This window comes from Etheostoma spectabile, chromosome 21, assembly GCF_008692095.1.
Source record: "Etheostoma spectabile isolate EspeVRDwgs_2016 chromosome 21, UIUC_Espe_1.0, whole genome shotgun sequence".
NCBI lineage: Eukaryota > Metazoa > Chordata > Actinopteri > Perciformes > Percidae > Etheostoma > Etheostoma spectabile.
The window spans coordinates 20,440,343-20,459,003 of record NC_045753.1 but is presented as its reverse complement, the minus strand read 5'-3'; the positions used below and the strand labels follow the sequence as shown (position 1 = coordinate 20,459,003).

General features: G+C 41.0%; 2 protein-coding genes across 4 annotated transcripts in view; one reads left to right on the top strand and one right to left on the bottom strand.

The window, feature by feature from the left end:
- Positions 1 to 9,178, top strand: part of irf3 (interferon regulatory factor 3) — a 9,534-nt gene extending 356 nt beyond the window's left edge. Inside the window, exons 2-11 of one of the 2 annotated variants that reach the window (XM_032502664.1) lie at positions 829 to 995; positions 1,180 to 1,351; positions 1,764 to 1,837; positions 1,921 to 1,981; positions 2,133 to 2,198; positions 2,319 to 2,564; positions 2,810 to 2,900; positions 3,452 to 3,741; positions 4,121 to 4,239; positions 7,299 to 9,178. In XM_032502664.1, the coding sequence (XP_032358555.1) occupies positions 831 to 995; positions 1,180 to 1,351; positions 1,764 to 1,837; positions 1,921 to 1,981; positions 2,133 to 2,198; positions 2,319 to 2,564; positions 2,810 to 2,900; positions 3,452 to 3,741; positions 4,121 to 4,239; positions 7,299 to 7,412 (1,398 nt within the window). In that variant the 5' untranslated portion in view covers positions 829 to 830 and the 3' untranslated portion in view covers positions 7,413 to 9,178. Of the gene's footprint in view, positions 1 to 828; positions 996 to 1,179; positions 1,352 to 1,763; positions 1,838 to 1,920; positions 1,982 to 2,129; positions 2,199 to 2,318; positions 2,565 to 2,809; positions 2,901 to 3,451; positions 3,742 to 4,120; positions 4,240 to 7,298 lie in introns of both variants that reach the window. The other variant, XM_032502663.1, reaches the window with a different exon arrangement.
- Positions 8,831 to 15,559, bottom strand: LOC116671419 (synembryn-A). Of its 2 annotated transcripts, none has more exons than XM_032502662.1 (14): positions 15,220 to 15,559; positions 14,663 to 14,753; positions 14,523 to 14,570; positions 13,561 to 13,578; positions 13,357 to 13,446; positions 12,657 to 13,252; positions 12,240 to 12,375; positions 11,568 to 11,756; positions 11,349 to 11,443; positions 10,714 to 10,861; positions 10,465 to 10,560; positions 10,193 to 10,337; positions 9,512 to 9,791; positions 8,831 to 9,330 (listed from the first exon to the last, which is right to left on the bottom strand). In XM_032502662.1, the coding sequence occupies exons 2-14, from the start codon at positions 14,750 to 14,752 to the stop codon at positions 9,201 to 9,203; spliced, it is 2,061 nt and encodes a 686-aa protein (XP_032358553.1). In that variant the 5' UTR covers position 14,753; positions 15,220 to 15,559; the 3' UTR covers positions 8,831 to 9,200. The 2 variants fall into 2 exon arrangements, with proteins under 2 accessions (XP_032358553.1, XP_032358552.1); XM_032502661.1 differs by having other exon boundaries at positions 10,711 to 10,861; positions 15,220 to 15,558.
- Between the last annotated feature and the right edge of the window lie 3,102 nt (positions 15,560 to 18,661).

Sequence of the window (18,661 nt, the reverse complement as noted above, 5' to 3'; positions counted from 1 at the left end):
GTCACACTTAATCACACGCGACTATTTAATTATCGGCTACGTTACATCCATAGAGGGGGAAAGTAGCCTATTTATAGGCTGCTCACTGTTTAGGCCTACTCTTCATGCTATATTCAGTTTCAGACGTTTTGGATGTTCTTGAGTACTATCTTCGTTAAATTTGAATTTAAATGATTACAAGTAGGCCTATTAAATTACTATCGAGTATCTGGAGTATTGGGTGCTGAGCCGCACCTGTCCTCATCTCCGCCTGCTTCCTCTTTCTTGCAATTCAGAAATTGCCAAAATAAGCACATTTGTCCAGCTGCACCATAATACTGCAGAATTCAGGATGTCAAGTGTTGCTTATTTTTTTTTTTTATGTAGTGAGTGGGAAAAGACACAAGGAATAATCCTAATCATTTTAATAAATATGCATGCATTAGGAATATAATTTCTACATTTTAATGAACAATTTGTGTAACGTTGCTTTGTCTTTTATTTATTCCGTTTTATTACTATTTGTTGGTTACTTTCTTTCTGCATGAATCTAGATGTAAAATAACTAAATAGTGTCATCTACAGGCTAAAAACATTGTTTTAAGATGGGCCCAAACATTCTATTCATTAACATAAACCTATAACAAATAGTAAACATATCAATAATTACAGTGAATAAACATCCAGCCTGGCCCAACTACTTTTATTGAAATGAAGCATGTGAATAAGTCTTCCACCAACATTATACAATTATGAAGATCTGGGAATCATGTTACTGATGATCAGGGATGCCAAATGCAGCCCTGCATGGTGACGCTGGTGAATTGAAAGTTTTTCTTGCTCCTGCAGAAATGTCTCATTCTAAACCACTGCTCATCCCGTGGCTGCGGACCAAGATTGACAGCGAAAGGTATCCCGGTGTCCACTGGACAAACCCGGACAGGACAGAGTTCGCCATCCCGTGGAAACATGCTTTAAGACAGGACTCCTCCGACACTGACATCCTCATCTTTAAGGTTATCATTAAAAATATCCGTGACTGTGTTGTAGAACAGAGCACTTTGGGATTGATTTGGCAAAAGTGCTTTACAAATAAAACATATTAGTATTTAATATTAAGTAATCACATACTGTATATGGGATCATAGTCTGTTCGGATAATGTATTGCTACCTGTCTTCAACCTGCGTCTTCACTGCAGGCCTGGGCAGAGGTAAGTGGCAATGGCCGGGCTCATGGAGACCCCTCGGTCTGGAAGAGGAACTTCCGCAGCGCCCTCCGAGCCAAAGGCTTCAAAATGGTCTCTGACAACAAGAACGACGCTGCTAACCCCCATAAAGTGTTTCGCTGGCCGGCCGAGTCACCATCAGGAGGTGAGGATCCACCAGGGCGCCTGTAGACAACCACCATTTGACCTTTTATCGTATTATATACCAGGCAAGTTAAAAAACACTACTTCCTCTGATGAACTGAACTAAAGATCACCTACTACCACGTGTCATTAGATGTGTATGTGACATGTTTTGGATATGTAAATGATAGAGTGCCTTTCTGACAGTGTGGCCATACTTGATCACCCCACATTACTTTCTATCATGGATACATTTATATCTGGAATTCATGTTTCTGTTGTTGAGATTTGTCACAGTAATATGCAAATACTCAACCTTATACCATTTGTAAAGGGGATTATCAGATTAAAGGGACGTGTCTGATGAGCATAAATTATTAAAAGATAGCAAGCTGCGACTAAACTAACTAAGCGTTTTTCTTTCACTCTCAAAGCGACCTCTTCTGCTGGATCCCAGGACCAAGATGACCCCAATTTGTTTGAGGATTATCCCCTTCCTACACAAGAAGTAAGCGACTGTGTGTTTGTAGGAACACAGGAAGTAAAAGGTAAATGCTGTGTAATTATATGACTGTGTCTGTGATATCTTAGAGGCAGGTCATTCCATGCTTTGATGGCCCTCTCTATCTTCCAGAAGACACTGTGTTTTCAGGTAAGGGACTACCTATTATCTCCTGGCATGACTGTTTGTATCTCAGAAGCTACATCTATCCTAATATTCAAGAAATGGCAATTCATTTGATAGCTAGAAATGTGGAATCACTTGTCTGAATATTTCTAAACTAACTCAAATTTGCCAGCAGAATCCTCTGCCAACCATGATCTTCTCCAGGAGTGTCTAATGGGACTGAACATTGGCCCTGAAACAGGTAGGCTTATCAGCTCTGCTCATCATTTCCTCCTCCCTGCTGCAGTGGGAGCAGAAAAATAACAGTATCAGAGGGACTTTCCCTCGAAACATTCTTTCAGTTTCTCCAACTTTTCCACAGAGGGCACCGCAGGCTTTGAGCCTCCTCCGGAGCAACAGCAGCTCCAAAACCCAGTTGTGATTGGTGGACGCGCGTTGCCTGGGCAACAGCAGTATCCAGTAATGTTTGAGGGTTCAGTCGGTGAAGCTGGGTTGCCTGAGCAACCGGCACATCCAATGGAGGGAGCCATGGGAGGGGCCAATGATGGGCATCTGGCAGAGCAGTTCCTACATACAATGACCCAAACCAGTTATGGAGAGAATTTCAGTAGGTTGATGGATGTTACTTTAAAATGGAAATGATTATTTTACACAGACTTTCAAAAATGATTCCTTCACTAAATATCAACATCTAATATCTTTAATAAGGCTTTTAAAACAATGTGGCCTTTCAATATGAATAATATAAGTCACGATTTGCAATGTAAGTAACGTATATAAACAGTAATACAGTTAAGAGTGGAGTTGTTAAATGTCTTTTCTCTTATGCTTCTCCTCTTTCTGAATCCATAGAGACTCAATTCAGGATATTAGTGTACTACAGAGGGGTGATGGTGTCTGAGCAGGAGGTTCAGAATGAAGTTGGTATCCGCTTAGTCTACAGGTAACATTGAAATAAAGCTTTCATCATAGGAAACATATCTAACAAATGTTCAATATCTCCAGTTTGGCTTCAAATTGACTGTCACAGTTAAAGGAATAGTTTGATATTTTGGGAAACACATTATTTACTTTCTTGCTGAGAGTGAGAAATGAGAAGATTGTTAGCACTCTTGTGTTCGTACGGTATGTATTTAGCTGGAGCCTATTAGCTTAGCTTAGCATAAAGACCAGAAACAATGGGAATCAGCTTGCCTGGCTGACTCTGGACAGATGTAACAAAATCTGCTTACCAGCTCTTTTAAAGCTCACCAACATCAGGCTAGCTGTTTCACCCTGTTTCCTGTCTTTGTGCTAAGCTAAGCTAACTGTCTCCTAGCTGTAGCTACATATTTACCTTACAGATAGGATTTCTTCTAACCCTAACCGGAGAAAGGGAATAATTGTATTTCCCAAAATGTCAAACTGTTCCTTTAAAGGTGTCAGGGCTCTGCCGGTCTATATGAACTGCCTTTCAACTTAAACTCCAACGACTAAATGTTGTCCTCACATCAGGCCTGAACTCAAGGGGACAGCTTTGGATCACGAGTCAGGCCTGACCCTGGTCTCTCTGCCAAGCCCTGGACAAATGCTGGATCATACCCAAGCCAATCTGACCCAACGCATCCTGGACAAGCTGGGCGATGGTTTGGACGTGGGGGTGTCAGGCCATGTGGTCTACGGCCAGCGACTTGGTGAAATCAAAGCATTTTGGAGCTTCTCCAAGTTTGATAGCAGCAGGCAGCCACAAGAGATTTCTAAACTGGAGCCTCAACCAATATACCACTTCAAGGACTTTGTGCGAGGTTGGTGAAAGGAACAATTCTGGGTTTTGTCAGCGCATCTGTGAATACACGTGCTGTGTTGTGCATGTTGGGGGTAGCTCAGTCCGTAGGGAGTTGGGTTGGGAACGGGTCGCTGGTTCAAGTCCACATATGGACCAAAAGTATGGTGGTGGACTGATAGCTGGAGAGGTGCCAGTTCACCTCCTGGGCACTGCCAAGATGCCCTTAAGTAAGGCACCGATCCCCGATCTGCTCGGGGCGCCTTTCCATGGGCAGCCACAGCCCATGTGTGTAATAACAACAGAGTGTAAATTGTAATTTCCCCTTTTGGGACTAATGAAGGATACATTATTACTATTATGTTGGCATGATGTAGTGATTGATTGCTCTTTCCCTTTAGGTATATTGGAATTCATTGAAGGGAAAAATTGCCCTCCGTGCTCCCTGTTCTTCTGCCTCGGTGAGAAGTGGCCTGACTCAGACAACCGGCCTTGGGAGAAGAAACTCATCACAGTGGAGGTGAGAGTACCTTTGAATTATTAAATTTCACAGAAAGTGTTCTCTCACAAGCAGACCACAAAGCAGTATTTTAGACTTTTTTCTTGCTCCACATACTGCACCTCTATCAAATTTCATGAGTGATCAAACACCCTACATTTCTCCCTCAATGGAGCAGTAGTCAGTTGTACATTTTAAGAAGCAATTTGGTCTCAGTATTGATTAATAGCACTGAGAGAACAAAGCTGCTGGTGACAGCTGATCCCTCGGGTGTAAAAGGGTTTTTCGGCTCCCGAGCCTCTACAGAGCAGCGCATGCTGAGCAATGAAAAAGGGATTTTAAAGACAACATCTTGACACCAGCTTTCTCAAATTGAGTAGCTTCTCTCATATTTGCCATCTCGCTCTTGTCATTCTCGTCATTGTGTGATGCCCCCCCGCTGTCCTGTGTATGCTGTGTGATTCTCTCTGCTGACTCTGCCGAGGCATCGCTAGTTTAACCTGGAACACCTGGGCGGCCGGGCTGCAGTGCAGCATGGGTCCGTTTCAGAAAGCAGGTTTAGTGAAAACTCAGTTTGTTAACGCTGAGATGAGGGAAACTCTGGGTTTCTCTGTTTCAGAAAGGGAGGTTAATCAAACCTGAGAGAGAGGGGTAACTCTGTTATGGGGTGAGTAGGAGAGGACCCAATTGCAGAGAGGAGGAGGAGGCAGGAACAGGTGCACAGACGTTTATTGATGAGTAGAACAAACAAAAAACAACCCACAAGGAAAAACACAGACCCAACATCCAAGGGGCAGTCCAAAAGGTCCACAAGTCCAAAATCAAAAATCCACAGGGGTCCACAGCAGGGAAACAGGCAGGATGACGAGGCAGGGAAACTTACAGGGAATACTGGGAGCAGAGACGGGAAGCCGGCAACAGGACGGCTCATAAACCGGCGTGGAAACAGGCTGCATGCAGTAACAGGACAAAATGACAAAGCACAGGACAAAAGGAACACAGAGGTTAAGTACAAGAGGTAATGAGGTAATAGGGAACAGGTGAGATGTCAGGTGAATCACATTAGGGCGGGGCTGGACAATCAGAAAAACAAAGTGAAGCAAGACAAGACAAGACAGGAAGCTGAATACCAAAATAAAGCAGAAAGCAGAACAAACAGACACAGGGAAACATAAGACAGACTCTACGATACCAGACTGGGGAGAAAACTGGGACAAAAACACAGGGAAGGACAAACGGGAAAATAACCCCAAACAAAAACCCCAAACCACAACATAACTCGGCCCGTTTCAGAAGGAGAGGTAACTTAACCTCAGAGTCAGTTACTATGGTAACTAAATCTTTGAACCTTACCTGGTCATGAGCAGGTTTTCTTCTCTCAGTCATCTCCCTCTGACACAGCGCTCTTTCATTTCCTCATTCATTCATTCAGTCTCTATCAGGTGCATTATAGCGCAGTTTGTTGTCTGCATGAATAAAAAAACAGGGTTGGTTTATTAACCGTGTTAGGCAACGTTTTGTTGGGATAACGTTTTTTTCTCAAAATATGGCATTTCCTTTTGTCGACCATCCCACGATGAAGAAGCTGTATTACTTTGCAGGGAGTTAAACATACTGTACATTGCGAGATGATATTGAGACCCTGACTATAGATGTATTTTAATTTCCAGATACCTATTTGAGCAGTATCGTTTTTCTTCAGTTATGTAGCCTACATAACCTTATCCGCTCTCATGTCACTAACGTCACCCATCAGGGACATGCTCAACATCGCAGCACAATCTTTGTGTCACATTATGTTTTATTGCAAACATTCTTTACAACATTGGTGATGCGGAGTAGACTGGGTAAACCCCGACCACTCTGCCGCCTATGTGATTTGGCCCTGCAGCTCGGTCTGGAAACCTGCACGTTTAATTCTCCTGCTTCAGTTCACAATTTTGCGGGAACCAATCACAAGCTGGCTTATCTACCTGGCAAGCTATTGGCGGATTTAACACAATGACGATAGAGAAGCGACCAAGCAGCTTCTTGTTTACATTCTACATAGCGGCCACCAAACGCCACTAAAGCGCAGCATAAAGCGCAGCCTGATCGTTGATTCGATTGGTTGAAGAGCTATCCAATTGCGTACACACTCATTTAAACTATGCCCGTTGGTCACGCCTCTTGTGCCGAGAAAATACATAGCAGACTCCCCAAACCAACGCTCAATCTCAAATCTATTGATTATATGAGGAGCATATTAGTAAAAAAGAACAAGAATCTGACTTGCTCTTAAATGTTTTTTAAACGTTTTTGTAGTGTTCCCTGGACACAAACCAGTAACAAACCACAATATTGTAGGTGAATGATGTAAACCCTTTGAAATAAAAGATTATGAATTATAATTCTGTTAACAATGGCTCTGCAGCCTCAGTACCTAGAACTTTTTCACCTGCAGGATTGCATCTAAATTATATAGATTATAGGTTAAATACCGTTTCACCAGTAATATTATGATTAAATAAGATATTAATACACTATACTGGAACTTACGCATTTACTCTAGCAGCAATTTTCTCCCACGCAAATTCTCTCTCTTTTCCTGTGTTGCTTTTTTAACGAAATATATGTGTGCATGAGTATTTCCGCCGACCAGTTTGTTTGTGGTTGTTACCATGATAAATCATAGTATCACGGCTTCATTCATGCTGCCTTTTTATAGTGGTGGGAATCAACTCAGAGATCAGGGTTTGACTCAGAGTTTGTTTAACCTCCTGTGACCTCACCAAACACATTTCTGGCCATAACTCAAGAATGCATTCACTAATTATAACAACATTTCACACAAATGTCCAATAGGATTAAAAAGTTTTTACCGTGAGGACATTTTATATCCAAAATTTCAACTTTACTGTGACAACATAATGTTCTGCAAAAATGCGTTTCTGGCCATAATTGAAGAACAGAAGACATTTGGTCTGAAGCTGAGTTGGTGACACTAATTTTAAAACTTCATATGCCTTCTAACTGTTGAGCCGGGTCATAACAATTGCATCTGACTTTCTGCTCGGCCTTTTTTTCTTTCTCTGTGTCAGGTGGTCCTGACTTCAATGGAGCTACTGAAGAATATGGCGGTTGAAGGCGGCGCCTCATCCCTGCAGTCGATGGAGCTGCAGATGTCCCTTGAAGAGATGATGGAGATGTACTGACGCACTTTGCTTAGACTGAAGAAAGTCATCGTTTACACTGTTTTGTAAACTTAACCTCGACAAGAACATCTCAAAAATAATCTTGTTGCTACACCAAATAGAATAATAAGGCTGGTATTAATATCTGTTGGTACTGTACAAAGGTGCAGCTTGTACCATGTTTAAAGCTACATTGTGTTACAATTTCTCCCCTGTAGCGATGAAATTGAATATGACGACGAACTGAATATTACTTTCTAGACCTTCCCATTCATGGATGTATTAAGAGAACTTGGCCAAAACCGAAATTAGCTCTTAGTATCTCCATCGTTTACATGCAGCTGTTCTAGCCACTCCAATATTAACTTTGGTCTTTTCCTTTATCCCTTTATTGTTTGAATTTTCTTTTTCGACTCCTTTACATGTCCTCGAGAATAGATGTGATCTTCCATCTTCAACAGGCTTTTCAAATCTGCCGGCCGGCGAGTAATCTTCCCCTAGCAAAAATTCAAAAGGTATGTCCCTCTTTGAATTCCGGTCGATTCCAACACATAGCTCTGTTGTCTGTAAATTAGGAGTGCTGTTGGTAGAGAGAAAAATGAAAGCTTGTTGTAGTTTGTAGACGGTCACTAACTGCCGTTTTAATACAGGAACTAAACACAGCTGAATTAGCATTTCTTTTACATTTACATTCACATGGATAGGCACTTTTAATGACATTTTGAACATGATAAGGGGCTAAAAACACTTTCAAAAATTGCCCTGTTCAGGTGCTAACGCTAGCAGGAGGATAACACGGTGTAGGCAGCACCGATCGGTTTCATTTATTTCACTAATGAAGCGACTCGCTCGTGTGTATTCTGAATGATTCTGAATGGCAGATTCTACGCTTACGAGAATATTTTGATTAGCTGGTGGAAGTAATTACACATGAATCAGCACATATTTGTGAAAGAACAAAAGGGTTTTTGCTAAGAATCTACTCAAAAAATTAACCAATGTAGGTTTAAACATAAATAAGTGCTTTTAAATCTATTTAGGTATTTTTACATTTAATGAGACTGATCAGAGTCGTCAGGCAGGAACTTTTTTTAATCAGTGATGGTATTGGTGCTAGTGTTTCTGAGAATTAAATCCACTTTCTGAGATTTCTTATTTGTTTGAGATTCTGCTGCTGTCATTTACTGGAAGTATAAGTTGATTTAACAGTGCAGATGTTTGGATTTTGTATCACATGAGACAGTTTTAGCACAATATGCACACACACTTGAGCACAATCTGAGAGTTATGTACCGCAACACACTAGAGACTGCTGTGAAGATTTCGATTTCATCTTCTACCGAAGATCACGGCTAACCAATGAGTGTGTGTATCAGATGAAGCCTATAGAGGAAACTGAATGAAACGATTCATTAAAATACACAATAACAGTATTATAAGGGTTCAAGACTTTATTAAAACAGTTGACAAAACTGAAATCAGTTCCTTATTAGGATCTACCATCAACTCAACTCAAACCAGTGTGACCTTATTCCTGCTCCATATTATTAGTTTGAATCCAAAGAAGTAGAAAGGAAAAAAGAGCTTATAGCCTTTCTTGAGTTCATTTAGTTTTAGATTTGCTGACTGGATTTGGGTGAGAACTACACTCTGTATTCATGTTTTTCAATACATTACATTACATTACATTTTATTTATTTTCATTCATTTACAACATGTATACATGCACTGTCAAACATTTGAAATGTGACATTTACAAAAGAATATCAATAAATGGAATAAGTGGATTGGGCTCTGTTGTCGGATGTGTCAGTTCTTCTCTCCTTCCTCTGCTTCTCCGTCATCCTCTAACCCAGCCTTCCCCTCCTCAGTGAGGGACTCTAACATTGGGACCAGCCTTCCCTCTGGATCCACGCCCATCGGCTGGATAATGTTTTCTCTGCAGACAAATGAGGGTTAAAAAATATGGACAACTTACTAATTACCATTGTTCTCATAGTACTTATTAAATCTTTGTCTGCTCTCAGCCTACACCGGACACTAGTGTCAGGGGTTTAAGTCTCCCCTATATCTTTAACACCTTTAGTGAAAGGTTGTTGATGAGAGGCACTCTGTCGTACCTGGACAGCTTGTTGAAGAGCATGAAGAGCCTCTTTGCCTCCTCCTCCTTCTCCTCCTCTGTCATGCCCTCCATAGGGTCCGGCTGCTCCACCTCCACCCGCCCCGTCACCGGGTTGATGCGATCTCTGACCTGCCGGTACTCCTCAGTGTCCGAGTCCGAGTCGCTGGAGTACTGGGCATCAGAGCTGAAGATCCTGGAGCCCTGGCCGCCCAGCAGACCCCTGGTGGCCAGCAGGCCCGCTGCGTTCCCGTAACCTGTGTACTTGATAAAGCGGCTCACTGGAAGAAGAAGCAGAAGTGATAATCAAAAAGGATCAGTGAGGAAAACCATTCATTGATTGCACATATTTTGTATGTATTTGTGTGAGTGCAGAAAGGAAAACAAACAATATATTTAACACCACAGGGAATCACTGATGTACGGAAGACGATGAGGGCCACATGTGGAAGAATTATTTTCAGTTCTGAGTTCACAATCAGAATTCTGAGATTAAAGTTAGAATTTCGACTTTTTTTCTTTCAGAATTCTGACTTTAAACTCAGAACTCAGTACATTTTTGTGGTCCTAACCCTCTTCTATACTGATCCATGTTGTGCAGTCAAGAAACAAACACCAAAATGTATTTGGAATTCTAATGGAGAGGACAAAGTTTCTAAACCGTGATAATGTGTTTTCTTACCATTTTCCTTGCAGAGGACAAAGATGAGGTCAGCAGCGCAGTGTTTGAGGTCTGTATCCACGTGAGTCATGAGACGGATCAGACGACTCTTCACCGTCGAGCCTTCCTCCGGCTTGTGTGATGCGTCTCTCAGAGGAGGCAGGATCTAATGGCGAGGAAACATTATTTCACTTGTTTTGAAACATTTGAAAAATGTTCTATTAAAATCAAATTATTGTGAGAAGCCTGAAGCCTTCTCAGAGGTGTCGTGTTTTGTGGGGTAATGGTATTACATGTTTCCTGATGTAATGGCGTGTTTCTCTGTGTCCTCTGCAGCTCTCTGTCAGCAGATTGAGGACTGGTGTCAGCTTCTCCTTCATCTTATCGCCCTGAGAAGAAAACAAACAAGGAACGCCTCAGGTTTCTTTTAACAATCAGCAAACAATTGCTCTTCTAAACTCAAACTTTCAACGTTTTTAGGCGCAAACTCTTTATTTTAGCATTTTCCCAACTTCTCTGCATATCACTTTCTGTCTCACCACCTCCAGACGTCTCTCCATGAACAGCATCAGGGCGTGGACACAGTCCATGTTGACCCCCTTGCACTGGTCCGAGTTGGGCTGCAGAGGCACCACCAGCAGCACGTCGAGACACTGGAGAGGCAGCGCTGACAACAGGTTGACTGTGTGACTGAGACAAGATTACAGGAACAGAGAGTGAGAGTCGATAACAGTGTGAAAGTATTGGGTTCAGTTCAGCATGATGGATTAATATATCAATACGATAAGTAGTAAAAATCCAGATATATACTACAAATCAATAGATCAGAATTAAACTTTACAAAATGTCTTTACAAAAGAATATGTAGTGAGACGGGAACCAGCCCAGTTTTTGGCAAAATATACATTAATGAGCCATTAGAGGAATCATCCCGGATACATAATTTTTTTTTTTTTTAAGATAACAAATCCTTAACAGTAAAGATAAAATGGAAAACAAGAATGAAATGTATATCAATAAAGGTCATTTGAACCGAAATGAAAAATTAAACGGAGATAGAATGAGAAAAGTGCAGCAACTTCAAATGCATCTGCATTGTTGTTATTGATGACGATGATGGATGATGATTGTCCCCGCGACTTCCCTCCTATCCGAGCTCACTTTGGTTCATGCTCACCCCTGCAGTTCATCCATGTCGTCGGGTAGCAGACACTTCTTCAGCAGGCAGAGACGCAGGATTGCCACAAGGTGTCGGTACAGAGCTGCGTCATCCTGAGGGAGGAGAAAACAGCACAGATCATTTAATTCATCTCTCCATGCACACTAAGTTACAATCTTATCTTTACAGTCTATGGTTCCAATCTAATTGGTTTATTATGGCCTCATTGTCGCTGACCTCACTTGGCTCCTGCCTGTGGGTGCTGTAGGTGATGTTGAAGAGGATTTTGAGGATCTCTATGATGCACTGAGAGGCTTCCAGTGAGATGGGGGGTGCTGCTGGGTCCAGCACACACTCGTACTGCTCCTTCCACTCAACCTCCAGGCAGCTCTCCAGAGCCGCTGTGAAGATGGACACACCTCCCTCCTGGAAGAGCAACACAAGGCGGAGAACTGAAGGTGGCACGATGGTGAACAGATGATTTAATATGAAGGGGGGTTCAAATTCTGATACAATTTTATAGCTGATATATTTGGATTATTTAGCTCGCTTTCATCACATTTAGCTAATTCTTCTCACAATTAAAACGGGAACTAGTGTAAAACAACATTTAACATTTAGGATAAACATTTAACTTTTTACTATTTTACTCAAACATATTGTTTACAATTGCATATAAAATGTTTACACTAATTCCTGTCTCAAATGTGAGAAAAATTTGCTAAATGTGACGAAAGTGAGCTAAATAATCAAAATATATCCACTATAAAATTGTATTTGTGTTTTTATATTTGGCGCCCCATAGTTTAGGGGACATGATCTACCACTGATCTCATAACTAGCATTATATTAACTTCCCTCCATATTTTACAGAGTAACTCTGGAGTAGCCTAAGTGAGGTTATGTTACCTGTTGAAGCTGAGTGCTGAGCTCCCGCCGTAGCGCAGTGATGAGGAACATGAGGCGTAGCTCATAGAAGCGAACACTGGAGGGAGCTGAGCCACTGACATTGGAGGATAGACGCTCTGTGAGGCCGCACATGAGTCTGATGGAGAAAATAACGAGAGGTTGGCTGTCTGGGAGTATGCTGATTTATACAAAATCCAACTACATGTTATTTTGACAAATGAAAATAACAATGTCACTGAGATTAGCCATACACAGTTTGTTTTGTCAGCTACACTTGAAATACCCCAAAGGGATTTAGGACTGTCTACATTTGAGCAGTATATGCAGGGTAAAAAAACAGCAAAATGGACCGAGTAATGTTTACAAAGTCAACAGCTAAATTTAACAGTATTTTGGGATTGTTGTGAGGAAGCCCACCTGAGAGCACTGAACCTCTCCTGTGCCCAGGTGCTGTTGTACACCACATTACACAACACCTTCATGGCCTCTTTTCTCTGCGCCTCCTCTCCTGACAACACCCCCTCTTGTACTTCCTCCCCATCCATCTTGCTCTCTCGGCGGTCCTTCCTCCCTCTCTCCAGCACCTTGTGATGGATGCCACTGCTGTGCATTTCGTTGATGCTGGGCCTGTAGCTGCCACACCCGCCAATGCTGTCCAGATCTCCGCTGTTGGCGATGCTGATGTCACTCTTGGCGTCTTCATCGGAGCCCTCTTTGTTTTGGTCATTGGCTTCACCCTCGTCCTGGTCGGTGCGACAATGCAACACTTTGGCCTCAGCGAGAGAAGCGATGATGTTATCGTAGAAATCAGAGTCGGGGTCGCTGGGGTCGTCACTTGCTTCAGTTGTGCTTAGCCCGGCTAGTTTGGCCAGGGTCAGCAGAGCGCTGTCGGTCACCAAGGGGCCCAGGACCTTTTTGTCTCTGGAGAGGATTCTCAGGGTGCGTAGAGACACTCTTAACAGATGGCATTTAACTTCTGTTCTTATGAACCTCATCAGGACAACAGCTAAGTTCTGAGGACAGGAGCAAAACAGATATTTAGTTTAACTACATTTTGCAACAAGAAAAAGACATTAGGCCTACCTTTGGGCAAGCAGAAAGGGACAGTGTCAGGCACCTGTCTAAGGATGAGGCCTTGATCCTCCTGGTCGTCCTCATCACAGTCGGAGTCAGAATCAATGTAATCCCTCACTTTATTCTTCCTGAACTGGTATACCAGGGCAAAGAACAAATATGATCAAGTACAGTTTATCATGAAGGCTCTTGTATGCGAACAAAAGCAACACTTAAACATAATTTACAAACAGTGAAAGCCCTGTACCTCGTCTAGTTTTCTTTGCTTTGAGAGGTGGAGAATCCGATTTCAGTGAGCCACGCAGCAGAAAAGAGAGGAAATAGTATCAGTGCATGTTCGTGTCACCAAGTAAAGGACCATATTACACAAAGTGTCGTATTTAACCATTAGGAGTTTTAACCATTAGTTCCTGGCACAAAAGGTTTCTTCTTAATAGCTTCAAAAAACGTACTTAACTAAAACAAAGGGGGCGGGGTTGACCCCGTTGCTATGGATGACATCGTGTTTCTGATTTAATTTACTCACGCTTTCTACAGTGATTGACAGGTGAGCAGCCTGTGTCAGTGAACCTGAAATATTTACCCATGCATATATAGATTAAAAGAGCAACAAATAAAATTAAATAAAAATGAATGTTGTAAATTACAAATCAATTAGATGAAATGTTTTTAACTTACTGTAATATAAATAAATAATTTATGTAATATATAATACACGAAAAATATAAAAAATAATTATTAAATTATTTCAAAACTAAAATAAGTTAACCGAATTTTAATCAAATACACATAAACTTATCTTTCAGACAATTTGATTTAATCATAAGTTAAATATAATTAAAAGGGAATTAAAGTAGATTTACATAAAACAGTTTTTAATAAAGATAATGGATTAGAGAGAGAGAGAGAGAGAGAGAGAGAGAGAGAGAGAGAGAGAGACTGCAAATGACATAGCTGAACGTGTTGAATAGATTAACATGCAGTGTGCTGGTTATTCAGTCGCTCTGCCTGGGCTCAGTTTGTCTGAGCATGCAAGGAGAGAGGATCAGGGACAACTGATACAGCACAATTACTAATCCACAGAAGACTTTGGAGTGTGTGTGTGTGTGTGTGTGGGGGGGGGGGGGAGGATTGTGAGGGGGGTTAAGCAGAGGTGAGTTGGAAGGAACACAGGGACAGGGATGTGACACTCAGCATAAACCAACTTACTTTCCTTCTGTCCCTCTCCTCTGCATCATAGAAGAAGCACTGGGCGTACTGTAGAGAGAAATGATGACAAAATACTGGGCTGAGCTGCAGGGATCATCCAGACATCCAGCAAGGTGTGAATAACTTCTGTGTGCTGGTACCTCTTTGTTGAACTCCTGCAGCTGTATCTGAACACCGTTTTCATCTCCCTGCTTGATGCACTGGATAATCCCCTCCAGGTCCACGTCCATGCTTTTTGCGCGTACGCACACACACACACACACACACACACACACACACACACACACACACGGAAGCACGCACGGGGAGAGGAATAATCATTCAGGCCATAACAAAATTAAAGTTACACAATAATGATAGATGGTGGTGAGTGACTGTGTTTAGTTATTGATTAAACACATATTGAACAAAACAGATCATTTTATAGTACATTTCGTATGTTTATCACCCAAAAAGTGGAAGTAAAAACTAATGTGAGATTAACAAGCAGTAATTACAGATTTTCAGTTAAATACTCCTCCTAGTATCTTTTCTTCACAACAACCACATCTGTTTAATCACTGATAAATGCTTTCTGGCCAATAAAATCTGAATGTCTATCTTTTAAAAGACAATTGTCTGAACTGACATGTATTAAATACACACATAACAAGACACTCTTGCAAGGGTTTAACGCCATACTTTTGTCTAAACTTACCTTATGCAATTCCCTTAATCAGCCAGGTGATGTAAGATGTGTATATTATAAAATAATATACCGTATGTGTACCAAGATCACCGTAGTTCACCAAAGTGTTGTCACTTCTCCGACTTTACTTCACGTCGCTCTCCGGTGTTTCTCAGTCCACGTAAACTCAGTATACCATTCTCTGCCTTTGAATTTGCTCAATTCACTTGTTTTCCAGTTGCCCTGCACTCAGCATAACTCTGCATCTCTCTCTCTCTTTCTCTCTCTCTCTCTCTTTAATCCAAGAGAGATGCAGAGCCATGGTTATAATCCACTAATGGACTTGAAGCTTATATCTCTTAGTGTCGACCCTTTAACCTACAGGTTTTCCAGACTCGTGCTGCACATCTCTCTTTCTCTCACTCTCTCTCTCTCTCTCTCTCTCTCTCTCTCTCTGTCCAGCTTTAACACCCTCTTTCACTCAGATCTCTTAATAGCATGGGAGTCACTGAAATAGCCATTAACATTTTGTTTTTACCATGCCTCTCTAGCTGTTGCATAACCTCATTGGAGCAATTGATGGCTAAACTGAACTATAACAAATTTGCTGAGAAATGCATCTGCAGAGTCAACAAAGTTAACATCAATATTCACAGCGGATAGCTCACAGCTTAATATGTACGTGTTTTTATTTACATAAGTCATATCATCATAGTAAATAGAAAAAGTACAGTGAATTCCATGTTGTGCGTAGAGTATTATAATGCTGCTTGCGCCTAGTCCCACAAGATGGGGCTATTTTTATGGTTGAGTCCATCCAACCTTGAGGTCTGACCAGGTTATTTATCTTTTGTATAATAAAATGTTTCCATTGAAAGTAAACTTTAAAATGTTACACTGTTCCTAAATATAGACGGTACCAGTCCACATGTCTGTAAATCTGTAAATTCAAAATAAAGCTCAAAATATAGCTCAAATTCACATTTTATTCTAGTAAATCTGCTGTTTTTGTTTTCAATGTGGCTAACTTACTTTCAACCGTCGTACACTGTGTACTGTACAGACTGTACTTGTTGCAAAGTGTCTTAAATGCCCTAAAAGATGAACTCTGAGAAGACGGCATGCGAGTAAAATGACATGTCGAGTAAATACGAGTGAATGTCTTTCCTGGCAGGATGCTCACTCTTGTGCCCCGTAGATAGAGGAAACAGGGCCGAGGACGCTGGCGTGGCCGGCTGGTGGCCGCAGGTTTACAACAACAGGATGCACGCTACGTCAGCGAGAGCAGGAGAAAAGTCAGAGCAGTTTTTACAAAGTGCTCTCAAGGAAGTAGACGCATGTTCCTTCAAGACAAATTAGGCAATCGAGATGTAGGATATCAACAGGTCAGAAGCTACATGAGAGCGATGAACCTTCGTAATCTCTAAAAAACGTAGACCGTTGTCACTGATGTATGTAATCCGGAACCATCTGTTTTAATCATCAGGTAGTGTTGGTAAATGTAAATAAAAAATATTTTCATATTCATGGATAAAGGGATTTTAAATGAGAAAGGAGGATTCGATGTGACTGTAATAAATAACAAAAAAATCCTGTATTAGACACAAATTTATATTTATAGTAGGGTATTTTAATATTTCTTAAAAATGCCTGGAGGTGATTTTTAATAAATTGACAAATGTAATTATAATTACTTCTAAATTCCATTGTAGGGAGCGGAACGTGATATTCTTGGTATTCTCCAAGAGGGATGAAAAAACATTTTCCAACTTATTGTTGTACATTATTGTCGGACCGCAACTACAAAATGTCACAAAATAGTCCAAACTAAATACATTATGTACTAAAGCCTAGGGGGATATCATCCAATTAAAGCAGGGAATGTTTGTATTTTTTGCTTGAAAAATGACTTTAGCAATTAATAAATCATCTAAATAGTTGCAGGTTTATTTTCTATTTGACTTATCTAATAATTGATTAATTGTTTAAGTCTTTATTAGTGACAAAGTTTAGTCTCTTTTAAAGTATATGTTGATTTGGGTTTAAATATTTAAAATATGTTGGTCACGGCCCTGCTTTGTGGCCACTGGTCTTTAGCATTTGTCTCATTGTGACCATATATCTTGAGTTACCTTTGTTCCAGTGTCTTATTTCTTGAGGTTTTTTTCTCTGTTCCTGTTTCTATTTCCATTCTTTGTATTATTTTAACTTGTCTGTGCTTGCCATTGGTTGCCCTGCATGTCTTTCCCTTGTGTGTCTAGCCTCAGCCTGCCTTTGTGTTCCCAGGCCTTGTTACGTTGTTACCCAATCAGTGTTTCCCTGGTTATTCCTGTTTCCTGCCCACTCAAGCATAGTGTGTCATGAGTAGCTCCATTATTGCATGTCTGTTCTTTGAGTCAATTGTCGGTTTGTTTGTTTTTATTCTCTGTATTGCACTTCAGGTATTGTTTTAGTTTTGCAGTTTGTTCCTCTGTTTGAAATGAAAATACGGTAGTTTGCTGTTCAGTTCCTGTATTCTGCCTTGTTGCGGTCTTGTCTGCTTTTGGGTCCAAACCTGATCCAATCCTGACAATGCATATAGATTTGTCATAAAACAACCAATTTGCCCAAAGCAGCAGCAGATGTCCAGGAATGTTTGACATAGAACTAGTTTACAGAGAAAATGACTGTGATATTTTGGCAAACAATCTCTGCTGTCATGCAGGTTGCAACATTTAAAGAGGAATTAGGCGGAAATTCACTAAAACACTAGGTGTCAACCATTGCTTGACTGTTTGAGAAATCACAAGACTGTTTTATCATTTCACAGTTAATGCTCTTCTGTGCAGACTCACCAGTGATGACTCACTTCACTTCATTGACTACACAACCTGCCCAGATGGTAGCACAGGAAAGGTACACAATAGATCGAGAGGGGAAGTTGTGATTCACAGAGGAGAGAAGCTGGGAGAAACAGAGTGTGGAACTTAGAAAACCAAGCATTGGCTCCCCATGGATTTACTGTATTATTAATAGATTAAGAATTTACAGGATAATTTCCCAAAGAGATAATAGAATGTGGCCATGTGCCAAACCTTAAAAGTACATCAGTTCTTTTTTTTGTGACCATTCATTAGTGGGCTAACGAAGCTTTACAATTCATGGATGCTAAAATGATTTATTATCACTAATTTACTACTAAAAGGATTTATTATCTTTCAGGAAATGTGTAAAATCAAGAAGTTGTTTTTGAAACACCGTATGTGGGGGCTGATGTCAGTGAAGGACATTTCAGGAATAAACAAGATGACGGCAAAAGTCAGTGGAAAAAGCCACAGGAAAAATGGAGTGATAAAGAAACGCTGGGAAGAGAATTGGGGTTATTTTGGGCTCTGCGGGCTTCCTGCAGGTGATGGAAATGAAAGAATAATTTCTGGAACAATTGTGCAGCAGCACATGAAGTGAAGCAGGAGAGGGATGGAGGAGGATGTGG

Excerpts from the sequence above, each read along its gene's own strand:
- LOC116671419 (XM_032502661.1), bottom strand. The coding sequence starts at position 14,752 with ATGGACGTGGACCTGGAGGGGATTATCCAGTGCATCAAGCAGGGAGAT. Across the intron at positions 10,862-11,348 it reads GACATGGATGAACTGCAGGG|TCACACAGTCAACCTGTTGT; the intron begins GTGAGCATGAAC and ends ATCTTGTCTCAG. Across the intron at positions 9,331-9,511 it reads CTCTTCAACAAGCTGTCCAG|AGAAAACATTATCCAGCCGA; the intron begins GTACGACAGAGT and ends ATTTGTCTGCAG.